The sequence below is a fragment of the Rhodnius prolixus genome, unplaced genomic scaffold (genome assembly GCF_049639745.1).
Source record: "Rhodnius prolixus isolate KJV_2025 unplaced genomic scaffold, Rpr scaffold_5, whole genome shotgun sequence".
Lineage (NCBI taxonomy): Eukaryota > Metazoa > Arthropoda > Insecta > Hemiptera > Reduviidae > Rhodnius > Rhodnius prolixus.
Window position 1 is genome coordinate 9329150 of NW_027411624.1, and position 15136 is coordinate 9344285.

At 31.5% G+C, this 15136-nt stretch overlaps 3 protein-coding genes and 1 long non-coding RNA gene across 7 annotated transcripts in view; 2 read left to right on the plus strand and 2 right to left on the minus strand.

Moving 5' to 3' along the window:
• The first annotated feature begins 111 nt into the window (after positions 1–111).
• LOC141458221 (ATPase inhibitor mai-2, mitochondrial-like) lies at positions 112–920 on the plus strand. Its single transcript, XM_074135956.1, has 3 exons — positions 112–271; positions 421–565; positions 652–920. Exons 1-3 carry the CDS (start codon positions 216–218, stop codon positions 772–774), a joined length of 324 nt encoding a protein of 107 aa, XP_073992057.1. The 5' UTR covers positions 112–215; the 3' UTR covers positions 775–920.
• Positions 921–1058: 138 nt separating this feature from the next.
• LOC141458184 (zinc finger-containing ubiquitin peptidase 1-like) lies at positions 1059–13274 on the plus strand. Of its 4 annotated transcripts, none has more exons than XM_074135849.1 (9): positions 1059–2240; positions 2315–2432; positions 2490–2617; positions 3476–3644; positions 4324–4447; positions 5534–5803; positions 6929–7056; positions 7191–7414; positions 8329–13274. In XM_074135849.1, the coding sequence occupies exons 1-9, from the start codon at positions 1551–1553 to the stop codon at positions 8371–8373; spliced, it is 1896 nt and encodes a 631-aa protein (XP_073991950.1). In that variant the 5' UTR covers positions 1059–1550; the 3' UTR covers positions 8374–13274. The 4 variants fall into 4 exon arrangements, with proteins under 4 accessions (XP_073991950.1, XP_073991949.1, XP_073991952.1 ...); XM_074135848.1 differs by having other exon boundaries at positions 8334–13274; XM_074135851.1 differs by having other exon boundaries at positions 2502–2617.
• Positions 4442–15136, minus strand: part of LOC141458232 (uncharacterized) — a 29364-nt gene continuing 18669 nt past the window's right edge. Inside the window, exon 3 of the long non-coding RNA XR_012460814.1 lies at positions 4442–4862. This is a non-coding gene — a long non-coding RNA (uncharacterized lncRNA). The remainder of the gene's footprint in view (positions 4863–15136) is intronic.
• Cox17 (Cytochrome c oxidase copper chaperone COX17) lies at positions 14576–15080 on the minus strand. The gene is made up of 2 exons (XM_074135960.1): positions 14851–15080; positions 14576–14765 (listed from the first exon to the last, which is right to left on the minus strand). Exons 1-2 carry the CDS (start codon positions 14955–14957, stop codon positions 14681–14683), a joined length of 192 nt encoding a protein of 63 aa, XP_073992061.1. The 5' UTR covers positions 14958–15080; the 3' UTR covers positions 14576–14680.

Genomic DNA, 15136 nt, shown 5'->3' on the forward strand with positions numbered 1-15136 from the left:
GAAATTTAAAATTAAAAAAATTATAAAAAATAATTTTATAAATTATTTGGCAAGAATAAGAAATGATTTTTTTTTTTTTTAAATTTGTATATACTTTGCAATAAATTTAGGGAATTTTGTTCGCACAATAGGAGCACCTATTCTTACAACATGTCTTCTATGTTATAAAAGAGGAAAGTTATTTTTGGTTACTTAGAAATTATTTTTTCCAAACAATGTCACATATGATATTGACCTGTCGTAATATTTTAAAGAGAGCAGGTGGATTTAAGTACGTATGTACATATTTTTTTTGTTTAAATAAAAAACTTGATAAACATTTATAGTAACATTAATTTATGCTTCGCAAGAGCCGTTCATAATGATATTGAGAGTACAGTTATAAAAACTATTTCTGATAAATATTGTTTTCATTTACAGGGAATCGAGATGCATGATGAGTCAGTTAGGGGATATGGGTGAAGGAGCTGGAAAGGGTGGAGGCGCCGGAGGAGCGATTCGAAGTGCCGGAGGTGCCTTCGGCAAGAGGGAAGCAGCTCAGGAAGAAGAATATTTTTACAAAAAAGTTAGTTGTATTGATATAAAATAACATGTGACAAATCAAATTGTTTTTGCTAGTTGTGGTTTATATTGTGACTTATTGTCTTTCAGCAAAAAGAACAATTGAATAAGCTAAAGAATGCTGTAAAGGAAGAAATAAGCTTTCATGAAGAACAAATTAAAAGGCACCAAGAAGCACTTTCAAAAGCTAAAGCAAAATTGACTGAAGAATGAAACTTTTTGTGAATATCGTGTAGTTACGAAAACTAGTTTTAGGGATACTTTGGTGTATGCTTGAATTTATTTTTTAAGTTATCATCTTTTTTGATGAATGTAAATGTTAAAAAATTGCTATTGAAATAAATACAGTTCCCTCTAAATTTGTACTTTATATACTCCATTTCTCTTTTTCCACAATAAAGTATCCATCGTTAATCGTTACAGGAGATTTAGGGTGAATAAACATATCTAATACAGAAGAAAAGATCGTTATTTTGGATTTATTTCGATTAAGGTTTATAAACAAATTTTTTAAAGCTGTATTGGTTTAACAATACTAAACTTTAGAATTAATTTTTTACGCAGTTTACTTAAGAAAAACAAACAGTCAAGCGCTGTGATTATAATTAGTAAGTGATCTGAAAGCTAATTAAATTCGTTAATCCTACGTTTAACGATGTCGTACATTAACCTCTGAGAAACCGTAACATTTCCTTCATTTATATTGATTTTACAGCCTACAATTTGGTATCCTAACCTCTCATTCAGCAGACACCCTTCCAATGAACTGTCCCCCTATACAAATTCATGGAGAGAATAGGACACATTTATTTTGAATTAGCCCTTTAATTTTTATTTTGAATTATCCTAAGTGGTTCTCCATAAATGATAGTGATATGTACCTGTAGTGTTAATAGTCGCCCGGTATATAAACGACTCGTATTTGTACCTTTTATAACATGAAACAAACAAGACTTCTTTGAAGATATTTCTTCAGGTTTCATCGGGATATGGCTGCTAAGGTACCTGAACTAAGTTATTCGTGTGAGATCTGTGGAGCCGATGGTTTAAGTGATGATGAGATGAGGTTACATGTAATGGTATGTCATTTGAAAGATGCAGTTTTTTGCCCATTTTGTAATTTAAGTAATCTTACAGAAGAAGAAATGTTGGCTCATGTTAACAACGCTCATTTAGATTATTTAACACCGGAACAAGAATTAATGGCATTCATTGATGACAGTGATGAGATAAGCAGTCCAGTATTAGAAAGTCGTTGGCTTCCCAAAGACCAAAGAAATGGATTAATTAATAACAATAACAACAATAATATAGAATATTACGAAGAAAAACAAGAGAAAAAACAAAATGGAGAAATCTCTGTTTGGAACTCCCCACAACGTTCTCAGTTAGCTCTAAATCTTCGCAGCAGCACTTCAACGGCATCAGCAAAAGCAAACGTGCAGTTCGTTATGTTTGAGTGTCCCTTGTGTTCTTTTCAAGTTGATAATGTAGCCCATCTTGAGGAACACATTAATAGACAGCATTTTGATTTAACTAGTCCTTCACTAAATGCAGAATCCCCCGTTAAACCGTACAACTTGTACAATTGCCCACTATGCGTACAGACATTTGAAAACACACCTGATCTTGAATTACATGTGAATATTGAACATAAAGACATTCTAAGTCCAGCAAAGGTTGGTAAAAGAATAATTTAATAATTTAATTTCTTGAGATTCTATAATCATTTAAATTGCCTATCATTATGTAGCCTATTCAAGATATGGCAAGAGATTCGTACCCGAATGAGTGTCCTATTTGCTGTACAACCAATTTTAAAACAACTGATGAACTGGCTCAGCATATTGATGAACACTTTAACCCTAAGGGTAAGTTGAATTGGAATTACTGTTTGATTAACGAAATAGTACTAACATAAAGTATAGGAAATATTTCAGGTTTATCACCTCTTACGCCGGATGTTTCGTGCGACAGACTTTTGGCCAAAGAAATGGAAAAAAGAGACAAAGAAGTTCAGCGTCTCCGGGAGCAACATGAGTTTGAATTACTGAGGGTAATGTCTCCTGGTATTAAGAATCACTATCTCTTGATTGTTGATTTAGAGCCAAAATTATCCTATTTTGAATAAAAGTTAATAAAGAGGACTAATATTTAATCATTTCTAGCTATCATATGTAGAGCACATTGAAGCTTATGGATAAAAAATTGTTTTAATGAAAATATATGCAACTTTTATTTATGCCAAAAATAATTTAATGTAATCAACATTACATCTAAAGTTTAAATAAGCCCCTAATTTAAAAAGTAGTTCTGAAAGAAAAAAAAAATTGAACCCTTGTCTTAAGCTTAGAGGTAACCGCGGATATCCAAGCTCTTCACAACTCTGTCGCTTACTCTCAAGGATCAATGAGGTAATTGATGTGAGCTACTATTTTGGTTGAGTGGTACATACAGTTTGATCCAGCTTATCTTCCACAAACCCTCACAATACTGATTCCAAAAATGTAGGTAGGCCTATTGTAGCTTTGAATTTCTGTGAGTGGGTTAGGGGTCAGGGTCCACAGACATTATGAAAGTTAAGTTTGGAGCTTACAGCCTCCAGATTTCTTTCTGTGTTTACATCCGACAATCTTAAATTAACAATTCAAGTCAATCTTTTGTCTTAAACATTTTGTCATTTTTTTGTTATTACATGTTAATTAAGGCATCAATCTGAGGTCATTAGCACCCGCAGCCTCAATGTCTTTAAATTTGTTTAATTAACTAAAAGTACAATTTTAAGGAGACTAAATTTTAAATTTCAGTGGTATCTTTATTTAACTACACTTCTAATAATTGTTCCTGTTGCTTAAAGCAGGATAATAATACATTTATATTTCCAATAATTTTTTCAGTTTCTTTTTTTTTATAGGCTCAGTACGGAATGGATAACGAAGGAAATTTCAAAGAACAAAGTTTAACAAATATGCAAAGAGCTGTATATTCAGGGGAATTGTCTGTTGCCGATTATTATGAACGTCAAATTGAATTGAAAATGGCCGAGAGCACAGGAGTTGACGACGGGAGTTCGTGTACTAAAGGTAGGTATGTTTAATAATACCTTCGGAAGATTCCTTTTTTTTTAAGATGTGAATGTTTTGTTTCAAAATACTTCAGTCCTCTAAAAGTTATTTCCTAGATTCCCTTTCTCGTTCCAGAGTAACCGTTTCTCGGGTAAACGTTTACAAAAAAAAAAATATAATAAGGAAATCATTAGAACGGTGTTCTATAAAATCACTTCCGATCGACGTTTTAAAAGTTTTATTTTTCTGCGGAAACCTTATAGGAGAAGCGAAAGTTGTACTTAGCTAGTAACTATTAAGAATATTCTGCCTTTTTTATTTTTTGAGTTTTTCGGTTCACACTAATACACCAAAAGTTCGATTTCATATTCTGAGAAGATTTGACAAGATTGCAATCCTTACTAGGATTAGATTGAAGCGGCTCTTTCTTTTAGTGAAATGTAGGCTACTTTAAAGTGTATTAAATAGGATGAGCAAAAGATGGTTGGTCGTTAAATAAAAGTATTTGCTGAAGTAAGCTTTTTTTTGTAGGGAATAAGTGTATTGGGTGATGGAGATATCAGTATTGAATAGGTTTGAGTTGATATAAGGTCCAGTTCCCTGAAAAAATAACACTTCCTCTCATGTAACTAGTAGTAAAAATTACTTACGATATCCAATAAGATAGTTTTACTGTTGAGTTTTCCTGTTTTTTCAGATATAGTAGAACATATAGCGGCAGTTAGCGGAAGTTCTGGAAGTGTAGCAAGAACGTTATTGTGCACCACTGTAGATCACTATGCATCTACTTATGGAGATCGAGGATGGGGCTGCGGTTACAGGTAATTTACGTTAACAAATTAAAATACTATAGCAAGATGAAAAGTGTCAGCCGAGCTCAGAGAAGGCGTTGCTACAAATAAATTTTGTTTTTATTTCGCTGATTCATGTAAGGTAATTATGTACTTGTCTGGATCAGCTTGATATGTTGAATAGATTTCTTTAAACGATTTCTTAAATTTCATGTGTTGTAGCATTTTCTCGAAATGTATTAAAGCAAGTCTTGCCACTATAAAATTCTTCGTTTTAATCGCTTTCTCACCAAAGTTGGTGATGGTTGATGTACTCCTTCATAATCAAAGAAATTGGCGTTGAATTGATTTAAAACATATGTGCGCCGATGTATTACTGGGTATGAGACGTGGGTCCACCATTATACACCAGAAAAGAAATCGTAATCAAAGGAGCCCGGTGACTCTGCAAACAAAAAAGTCGATATCACCTACCAGAAAGGTCACGGCCAAGGCCAATGACTTCTGGGAGCAAAGAGGATGTGTAAAGGATATATATATATATAATTGGTAAATTCTACGCAACTATTCTAGATTAACTAGTTGAAAAAAATCGTGAGTTGTGGCCTGCATGGATTACAGAAAAAAAAAGATGCACCTTCTCTCAAAAGTGATTTGATAACGGAAAAAACTGAAAGATTTGTATTGTTGGAACATTCACCATATTCTCAAACTTCGTACTTTGTGACTTTCTCCTATTCTAAATCTAAAGAAGTTTATGAGTTGAAAACTTCTTGAATCAAATGAAGAGATGATTGCAGCCGTATATGAAGGACGGAATCTATTCGTCGGAGAAACGTTGGGCAACTGGAATTAACCTGAAAGTAGGCGAATTAGTAAATACACTTTAAAAACTAAAAACACATTAAAAAACAACACCGCCTGGCTAAAAATAATGAGGAATGTTATAAAGATTACTTTAATCAGTTTTTTTAATGTACCTGATTTGTTTATAACTCCAAATGATTCGTAAAAAAAGGACCTTGTTATTATTTATTGTAATGCTAACTTAAAGAAATTTTTAAATATTTATGATAAAACAAATATTTATGAATATATGTTTTTTTTAAATTACAGGAACACTCAAATGATGCTATCCTCATTAGTTCATCACACAGGCTATAACGAACAACTATACAAGCAATGGATGCTTGGAAGAAGTAGTGGTGAACTTCCTTCCAGAAGTGCAATGCCGTCCATTTCTCGATTACAACAGCACATTGAATGGGCTTGGAGTCAAGGCTTTGATACACAAGGTGCTGACCAACTTGGAGGACAGCTTGTTAATACTAGAAAATGGATTGGAGCTACAGAAGTTGTTACCGTACTTTCTTCGCTTAGGATAAGGTTTGTGCCCATTAGATTAATGATTAACTTTTTCATTTGAATCTATTAATAGATTAATAGAACAGTAGTAAACGAAGGAAGTTCCAAGTTTCTAATGAAATAGAGTTTCCCTTATTTTTTTAATACTTTATTACTACTCTCTTTTACGACGGATCAACTGAAAAAGACAGAAATAGAAGGAAAGCAGCTCTTTAAGTTAGCCTTTATTTTATATCCCAAATCTTTTTTCGCCGCAAACCCCAGTGTAAAAAGGGCTTTACTGCTTCAAATGATCGTAATATTGCTGCTCAAGAAGCAGCGAAGGAACTAAATATGCAGATTCTGATAAATAAAATATGAAGATTGGTAATACAATCAAAGACAGTTAATACATAAGAGTGATAGCATGCCAAAACGTAGAGTAAAGGCGCACAAACACTTCAGGAGAAAAGACGGCCGTTTGAATCATCTTGTTTATTTATTAATTCTGACGTACAGTCCAAGATAAGCTTTTGCTTCTTATTTTTTTTCTTCTTCAGCAATTTTTTCTTTGGTTCCGTACAATTTTTTTTACTTCTAATTTTTTTGCCGAGAATGTATCGAAGCAATCCAAAAATATTGTTCGACCAATAATTGAAGGTCGTGATAGTCAGTTTTGCCTTCTGCCAAAATATAATCACGAAAATTTGGACCCTTGGAAATTTACTCTTCTATTCCCTGGAGCTTTGTGTATATTTAGTTATACGTTGCTGTTCACATTCTGAAATACTCATGAAACATTTTTGGATTGTATGAAAGATGTTAAAATCATTCCTTTTGGCAAACAGTCGATTAACATCTTCCGTTCGTTCAGTAATAACTTTAGTGACGGACTTTCAAGGAAACGAAAATCATTTGTGGTTTCCACCTTCGCTAGGAGACGGAAGCGTAAAGAATGCATTCACTTTGTTTCCAATGTGAATTAACAATTGGTCTGGCGACTTCGTCACAATACGCACCCACTCCTTAGGTTTGTCCTTAGTACATTCATTTGAGCAACTAAAATGAGAATAGTAGATGTTCTCAATAGATGACTTAGCTAGCTCTATATATAAAGAAAAAAATATTGCGGATAAAGCTAAATACAAAGTACTATCATTTTTCCAGATGTCAGTTAGTAGATTTTCACAGGCCAACTAGTCCGAATGGTAGTCATCCGGAATTATTTAAGTGGGTTAGCGATTACTTCCAAGCATTTGACGATTTCAAACCACCTCTTTATTTACAGCATCAAGGTATGATTTAATTTTGGATTTTTTAAAATTATTATTACTCGTATTTCATTTGGTATCTTTTTAAAATCAGTAAATTTTACTAGTTAAATTTTAGGAATAAGATTATGAATTTCCTTTCAAAAAATTTTTTTTAGGACATAGTAGAACGATAATAGGTGTTGAACAATTGAGAGATGGTGGCGAAAATCTGTTAATTCTTGATCCAAGCCATTCACCATCTCAAATGGCCGGTCTACGCAGCACGGCAACTGCTCCTAATGTATTAAGGTTAATAAGAAAAGCACCGTCGGCAATGAAAGCCAGACAATACCAGATAGTAGCAGTAGCTGGAATTATGGATAGTGAAGCTGAATACCAGGTATATTAATTGCATTGTAGCTAATTCGTGGTGATTTTCAATTTACGTATTTCAAGTCCTAAGTTTTATATGGGCTCGATCAATCAAAACTGTCTTCAAAGAAATCATTACTTATCAGAAACTGAAATGTAGCCAAAAAGCAATCGCTCAGCAAGTTCTTGATCAATGTGGTCTTCCTAAGTATCTTATCTTAGACAATGAGAACCAGCATCTTTTTGCGAACTTCTATTATACTTCTTCATTCTTGTATGATCAGTAGTTCAAGTCAAAATCTCAACATCGCGAGTTTCCTTGTAAATATCATTATAGACCTTCATAAGCTCCCAAAATATTAGGCAGCGTTGAATGTTGCGGACGTAGATAGTATTGTAAAGAAATATTGAAAATCAAGAAGAATTTAGTTCGTACATGCATTTATTTACGTTATCATCTGCTCATTTACTTAGAACTTGTTCTACGTAATCATAACATTTCTTTAAATTTGGTGACTATACCAAATTTCAGTACCACATCTGGTGATTAAGATGAATGATCTTACGATTTGTTCCAAAAAATTCTTCAGTTTTGCTTTCCAAATCACGTTTGTTAGCAGTGCATTGTAGTCATAAAAGATAATTTTTATCTTTTGCAATCTAGGCTTGATTTCACGACGTTTTCATTCATTCGGTCCAGAAGACTTACATAGTACTCCCTAGTTATTGCTTTTTTATTCTTTGCAAGGTAAGCATTAAAAATAATCCTATACCAGAAAACGTGTTTTTATTTTTGGTTGACTAGAGGTCTTACAAGAGCGTTCTCTTCAACGCTGATAAACAAGCACACATTAATCACTAAAAAATTTCGGTATTCTTAATTTTTAGCATACCTTTCTTGTAAAATAAATAAGTTTTAATCACTAACTTTATTCTGTTTAGAGTAGCAAAATCTTACGTTCAGTGCGTGTACCACCAGAGCGATGATTTCAACTAAAGAATGATCAGGAAATAAAGAATTGCTGACCTACCCTACTGCTGCAATTACTTGTCCACTACCTATATGTCTTGCTTCTATACTGCCACTTCACTTAACGCGACCTTATACTATCTAAAGAAAAAATAGGGGAGTTGCACTGAATTGTAAGCGAAAGAAAAACAAAAATCAAAGTGTATACATCTTGCTGTTTTCCATATTTAGTAAATTCTGCTTTAATTGTAAAATTAAACCTTTCTTGAAAAAGAGAAAACTACAGAATATGTGCCATTTTCTTTAAGTATTTATTTAAAGAATTAATAAAAGCAGGTTATACCGATTTCCTGTGTAAAAAAAAAAAATAATAAAGCAAGGTTTTCTCCAATTAAGGCAAAAAACGGAGAGAAAAATTGTAAAAGAATTTTCACCGATATCTTAACCCTTAGGACCATTTTTTTTTTTTTTTCATGTACAAAAATTAAAAGATTTTTGAACGAGATTTAGATGTAAAATAAAGAATGTAGCACCAAATACCAGAGGTTCAAAAAACTAGGGTATTATAGTAGGAGTAATACCTACTTAAAGTATTTATTTATTTAGTTTTTCAATTAATCTATTAGAAGCAATAATGATAGTAATAAAAGCAAAATAATATTGCTGAACAATATTTAGAGTAATCTAGTCTTTTTTTTTAAGGAGAAGGGAGATAAAAATTAAATTTCTGTGTCCACTTTTTTTGCAACTTCTCTATTCCAAAAATTAAACTGTATATAGGATAACCAATAAAATACAAAGCTTTAGTAGAGTTTAAGAAACGTTTCCGTAGATTTAACTTTAAATAAAAATAAAAGTGTGAATAATTATTATTAAACAAAAAATTGCATGTTAACATGGTTGACAATCGCAAGTGATATGAAATGACTTTAAATTTTTAGTTGTACATACTTATTAGAGTCATGACTTCTTTTTAATTCTTACAAAATTATAGAAGCTCAAATATTTCTGAAGGTTATAAACAAAGTAAAGTAAAGTTGTTTTTTATGTAATTTTTTTTTTTTTTTAGTTAGATATTCATTTTATCAGTTTTGCCACATTCTTTATCTTTTCATTAATTCATAAAAATAATCTAGTCGCAACAATTGGTCTTATTGCCCACGGTTATTCAAAATAATAAATTTCAAAATATGTCATTATATTCCGTTCATTATCTAACGCTTATTTCTGGTCCTACTAACGAGTAAGAGCACAGATCCATCCAAGGCTTTGATCTCTGTAGTTATTCAGTGATTAAAGTAATCGAGATCTGTAAATAAATGAGGTGAAAAAACGCTATTAAGCCCCCAGGAAAAGATGACATGGTGTGATATTTTAGGAACTTTGGAGTTTTTAGCAAGGAGAGTACTCCAGTATGCTCCTTACATCTTCTTACTCCTTTCGTCTCATTAATCTCTCCGACATTTTTAGCAAGAATGCTTTGATTCCAATATAGCTGTGCAACTTCTTTTTGAAAAATGAAGTCAAATGAATTCGCGTAAAGATTAGCAAAAGGGAGTTGGAGAAAGACTTCTAACGGCGCAACGACTGAGGTCATTAGTGCCTCTAAAGGTGTTGCCGCTCGAAGTAAAAAATAAACTCCCACTTTCATAAAAATGGGAGAGGTAACAGAAATTGCTAAGAAGACCTTAACTTTTAAGGTATCCCTATCACACTCTACTGTTTGGTGAGGGTTTTCTGCTTTCCAAATTTTCATATGGTGAAGATTAACGATTGAAACGCGTAACGTCAATATTAAAAATCAGGGTGTTATGTTTTGATCATTTCCAGAATTATTTGCAATTCAATCGTGTGAAGCGCCTGAATAAGTGGATGTTAATATGCTTTCTAGATTCTTCCTACTGGCTTTTGAATACTTGTAAGACATATTAAAACTTAATGAGTAGAATGCAATGTGGCTTGAAAATATTTGGAAGCACTAATCCTTAATAGAATATACCCCTCTATATAATTGGTTTGTTCTTTTTGATGAATAACTTGCAACGGCATTTTTTCCTCTTGATAAAAACAAAAATAATCAAATAAATAATATCATATCAGATTACGACTTCCAATTAGTGGAGATCTCTTTTTAAATTTTAATTAAAACACTAAAAATTGTAAGCTTTGTGCCATGGTTAATGTGTCAAAACTGACCAAAATGTTTATCATATCGTCCATTAAATAAAACCAATAACTCCTTTAAAGAAAAAGAAAGTGAATAATAATTATAAAAATCATATTTCTTCATAATATATTTAAATAATATTTGGCCAATGATTTTCATATACTAGATAAAAATACACATTGGCATTGGAATTTTATTCTCATTAATTTAATATGCATTCCTATTAATTGTGGCCTTTGTAATTACAAATAAAGAAATTAATTAAAAAGAAAAAATGGGAACGATAAGTGAACAAGTGAGAATAATTTTAAGTATAGCGTAGGTAACAAAAATTTTTAAAGATTTTGCATTGCCCTATTTATTAATTTTATTTTTTGCCAAACCTCTGGAATTGGCTGTTGCCTAGATTTAAAACAGATTAAAATTTTGAATTCTAAAAAATAAAATATAAAAGCTGAAAATTAAATGAAAAAAACTGTTAATTGTTAAAAAAAATAAAACTCTGAAACATAAATTTATCTACAAAGCACTATTTTAGCACTTATGAAAATATTTTTTAAAAAACTTAAAACTGTTACGAGCACTTATTATATAAAATGTGTATAATTAAGTTATCTAATGCAGAAAAGTTTATTAATATGTGGCGGAATTATATTTTAGAACATCGTCACCATAGTGCGAACGTTCTTTCTAGTTTCCCTAATTGGATTAGAAAATAATTGATACTTGAAGAGTTGTTATATTTATTTGCTTTATTCGTAAATTTTATTGTTACCACCCATTCGTACGCCTTAGCGGTGAAGGTGGACGAGAACAATTGAGTACATATATACCGACGTCGTTGCGCAAAATAAAGAATTCGCGATTTACAACTTTTAAAACTTAGTTGGAAACATTTTTTCTTTAATATCGGTTAAAATTGATTTGTTAGTTGGTCTATTTCGGATGAAAAGTATATCTGCCCTATGCTAACTGCCATCTCAACGAGTGTCTCCACTCTTTAGACACTTAGTAAATTCTTGTATGAAGCTCGAGAAACTTTCAACTAGAACACGGTTTATATAGCAAATGGGATGGTTTTTGCTGCCTATAAGTTTGAGCTCTAAGTTTTCTTAATATCTTGTTGTCTAAGACACAATATCGTTTCGTGGTAATTAATCTTATCTTGATGCGGCCTGAATCTTGGTTCTTTCATCATTTTTAAACACAAGTTAATTAATATTTTACTTACAATGTTAATGTTTATGTAATTACGATGAATGTAGTTAGGAGCCACCAATTTGTGAAGAATCAATTCAGAGATTTAAAAAGAACTAGCTGCCAAATAACATATTTATTATTATTTACAGAGTTTTATTTCAATCCAATAACTAAACATCTAGGGAGGTAACAAGAGTTAAGGTTGTCCTAATGTAAATATAAATCCGACACTATAACTTAATGTATTCTAGTCATTACGTGTTCTTGTTGTTTGAATGTTATCAACGGATGAAACTGTTTTTATATTTCAATTTTATATAAATTCTGTTGATTATGAACGAAAGAAAAATTCTATTGTAAAAGTTAGTTGTTTGAGGCTTATGTAAATACACACGAACATACCTAATTTTGTAATTCATTTAATTGAAGTGTATATAATTATGAACAAAAAATTGAAAGAAGAAAACAATTAGAGCCTCCTATTTTTACCTTTCACTTATTTAAGCCTGCTTAGCATTTTGTTACCAAGTACTTAAAAGTAAAAAGAATAATGTCAATTGTTAATCTAAAAATGAAAACATCACTACTGTTTTTTTACTTAATTGATAATTAAAACTTAGTTAAAAAACAAAAATCTGCATAAAGCTGAATAAAGTATACCCTCTGAAAATAAACTGAACATGGTAAAAATTTCCGGAATAATTATTCGAAACATTAAAAACAATGTGAAAATATAAGGTTAATATTTCTAACTAGAGGTATATTTAATTCTACCGTACAAAGACGCGGTGAAAACTTTAATCAATATGTAATATCGCTAATGAACACTATTTTTAAGTTTCAGTGAAGTCAAACCACATTTATCCGAAATTCATTACACAGAGGTGGTAGAAATACCGTAAATTCACTGATGCGCCTGATAGAACTCCTACCTGAACTTACCTCTTCAGCCCATCCAACTTTAGGACCGATATTTACGTCTGATCTTCACTGATCCCTTACAGCTTCCAGCTTTATAAAACATTATTTTATTTTCATTACACTCGCTGATTTTTTTTTGCGTTATATTTGTCTCCGCTCTTCTTTTTCGACCTTGGAATCTTCTTAATCATCAGGAATTTGGATTTATTTTGCATACCATTCTTCTGGTATCTCTCTGCACAACATCTCTGTGGATGTTATCTACAACACAGTCTGTCCTCTTCCTACGTCCTAGACGTCCACAGCTTTCTAAACCTTTTTGTCCACTGTTTTCATTTTTTTTTAATTTTTACATAAAATACACTTTCAATTTTACAACCTGTTCAGTTTATTTTGAGTACGCAAAAATTTTCGGGGTGCTTCAAGTTTATTTTTGATATCTACTTTAATTTTTTTTTTACAAAATTTAAATTTTATTTTTTGGATTTAGTGGGAGTTTCATTTTGCCTTCAGAGGAAGAAATTTAAAGAAATAATTAGTAATCTCACTATTCATGTACTCTGCATTGCAAATGATATAATTTGTGCTTGTACCGTTCTAATATTTTTAATTACACCATATCACATTGCATATATTTTGTCTTTTTTCTCTCTCTGTTTCAATTTATATACAAATATCATTACACACTTGAGAACACTTGCTACATTTAACTGATAAAAATGATAGATACATCAGAATAAAAGTATCATCATTAGTGATGATGTATTTTCTGAAATAATTCACAAAAAAATATTAATGTTATTGAAACAATTTTCCAGAAATATATAAACGACTGAATTGCAGAAGTGCCTGCTTGAATTTCGACCTCTTTTTTGTCACTTTATTTGCCAAGAAACTTACCAAATGTGGCGTTGCTCACGTATTGAGTTTCAATTTTAAGACCTTTGTTTTAAAAAGAAAAATAAAAAGTTGCGAAACTCTTTGTCTTTCAGCACAGTAAGTGTTAGTACTTACTTTCGCTTTTCGATCTGTCTAGCCACCAAGGAATCTTAACAAACTCATTGATTCCACTGACAAAAGATACAGCAATAGCCTGATTCTTCGACTAGAAGAATGATCAACTAAAATTCAACAAATAATAGATAACTCGCCATGGAGTATAGAAGTCCAGTCACAGACATCGCCAAATGATCTCTGTTTCAATCGAACAACCCAGGCCTTTCACCATTTTAGAACCATCATAAATAAATTATCAGAAATAAATATTACATACATATCATCGATGTAAATATAATACTGAAATACTTCTCCAACAGAAAAATATAAACTCATAGCCATTTTACGTATTTCCGACATATTCCTCCTTTGTATTAAGCACAAGCCATTCGATCTGTGAATTATATAGTTCCGTGTTCATTCATTTCCAATTTCTAATAATATAAAATATTGAACTGTACTTATAAAAAAAAACAATGGTAATCCACCTTACTATAAAATTCATCAGTCGATTGGTATACGATACTGCGTTAATCAGATTAATAGTAAACAACCTCTTTGCCTGGAGGTGAAAAGTGATACTTCAATTTAATATATTTAACGCTAATTAAAAAAATAACATCTATCAAACCTGCAATTTAGTTGAAATATTGACCAAATTTAAGCTAACGACTGGTTTTATGCTGTTATTCTGAGAAAATATGATAAACGGTAATGGAAACACACCAAAAAAGGGGCAAGGTTAACAGAAGGAAAAGAAAGTGACCTCGAAGCCCGTAGGGTGATAAGAGTAAGCTTCTAATTTCTAACAAAGAGTGACGTTAATGGCACTCTTTTTTATGGATGAAACAACTAATCTAATGGTCTTTTACGAAAAAATGCAATAAATGATGTTAGATAATTCAACATTATTAGAGAAAAATGAGCTGCTGCAGTTGAGATATTACATAAATTAAATATATTTAAACGATAGTTTACATTTTTACAATTTTTTAATACTTAAGTTTTGTGTACAAATAAACTAGATTAAGTAAAAAGATCTAAATTTTAAATCCCATTTTCCTCATACATTCTTTATGAGCCTCAATATAATTTTGACAATTAGCCTCTCCATTTTCAACAATACTGCAAGAAACAAATTTTGTTCAACATCACAATTTAAACCAACTAAGTTTATCTACATATCTTTGTTATATGATGCAATACTTACCAAGCATCTCTGGCTTTTTTAGTTTCAGGACAAGCACAACAGGGCTTAAGCTTTTTCTCGCCTTCCTTTCCTTTCGTTTCTGATGCGTTTACAACTGCCAGAGGCATATTTATAATTGTTATGTTATAGTACTTTGAGTACGCTATTCACTGCGTAAAAATTAAGGTAACCTCCGGCAACGCAGGTTATGAATCTAGCACCCAGTCAATAGGTGTCACATGACAATCACATGGAATTTGTGCAAGGATAATTCGCTAGAGTGTACTTGTAACCTGACTGTAACCTT

Coding starts and splice junctions, on each gene's coding strand:
- LOC141458221 (XM_074135956.1), top strand. CDS start 216: ATGTCACATATGATATTGACCTGTCGTAATATTTTAAAGAGAGCAGGT. Junction 272..420: donor AAGAGAGCAGGTGGATTTAA/GTACGTATGTAC, acceptor TTTCATTTACAG/GGAATCGAGATGCATGATGA. Junction 566..651: donor AAGAATATTTTTACAAAAAA/GTTAGTTGTATT, acceptor ATTGTCTTTCAG/CAAAAAGAACAATTGAATAA.
- Cox17 (XM_074135960.1), bottom strand. CDS start 14,957: ATGCCTCTGGCAGTTGTAAACGCATCAGAAACGAAAGGAAAGGAAGGC. Junction 14,766..14,850: donor AAAAAAGCCAGAGATGCTTG/GTAAGTATTGCA, acceptor TGTTTCTTGCAG/TATTGTTGAAAATGGAGAGG.
- LOC141458184 (XM_074135848.1), top strand. CDS start 1,551: ATGGCTGCTAAGGTACCTGAACTAAGTTATTCGTGTGAGATCTGTGGA. Junction 2,241..2,314: donor ACATTCTAAGTCCAGCAAAG/GTTGGTAAAAGA, acceptor ATCATTATGTAG/CCTATTCAAGATATGGCAAG. Junction 2,433..2,489: donor TGAACACTTTAACCCTAAGG/GTAAGTTGAATT, acceptor CATAAAGTATAG/GAAATATTTCAGGTTTATCA.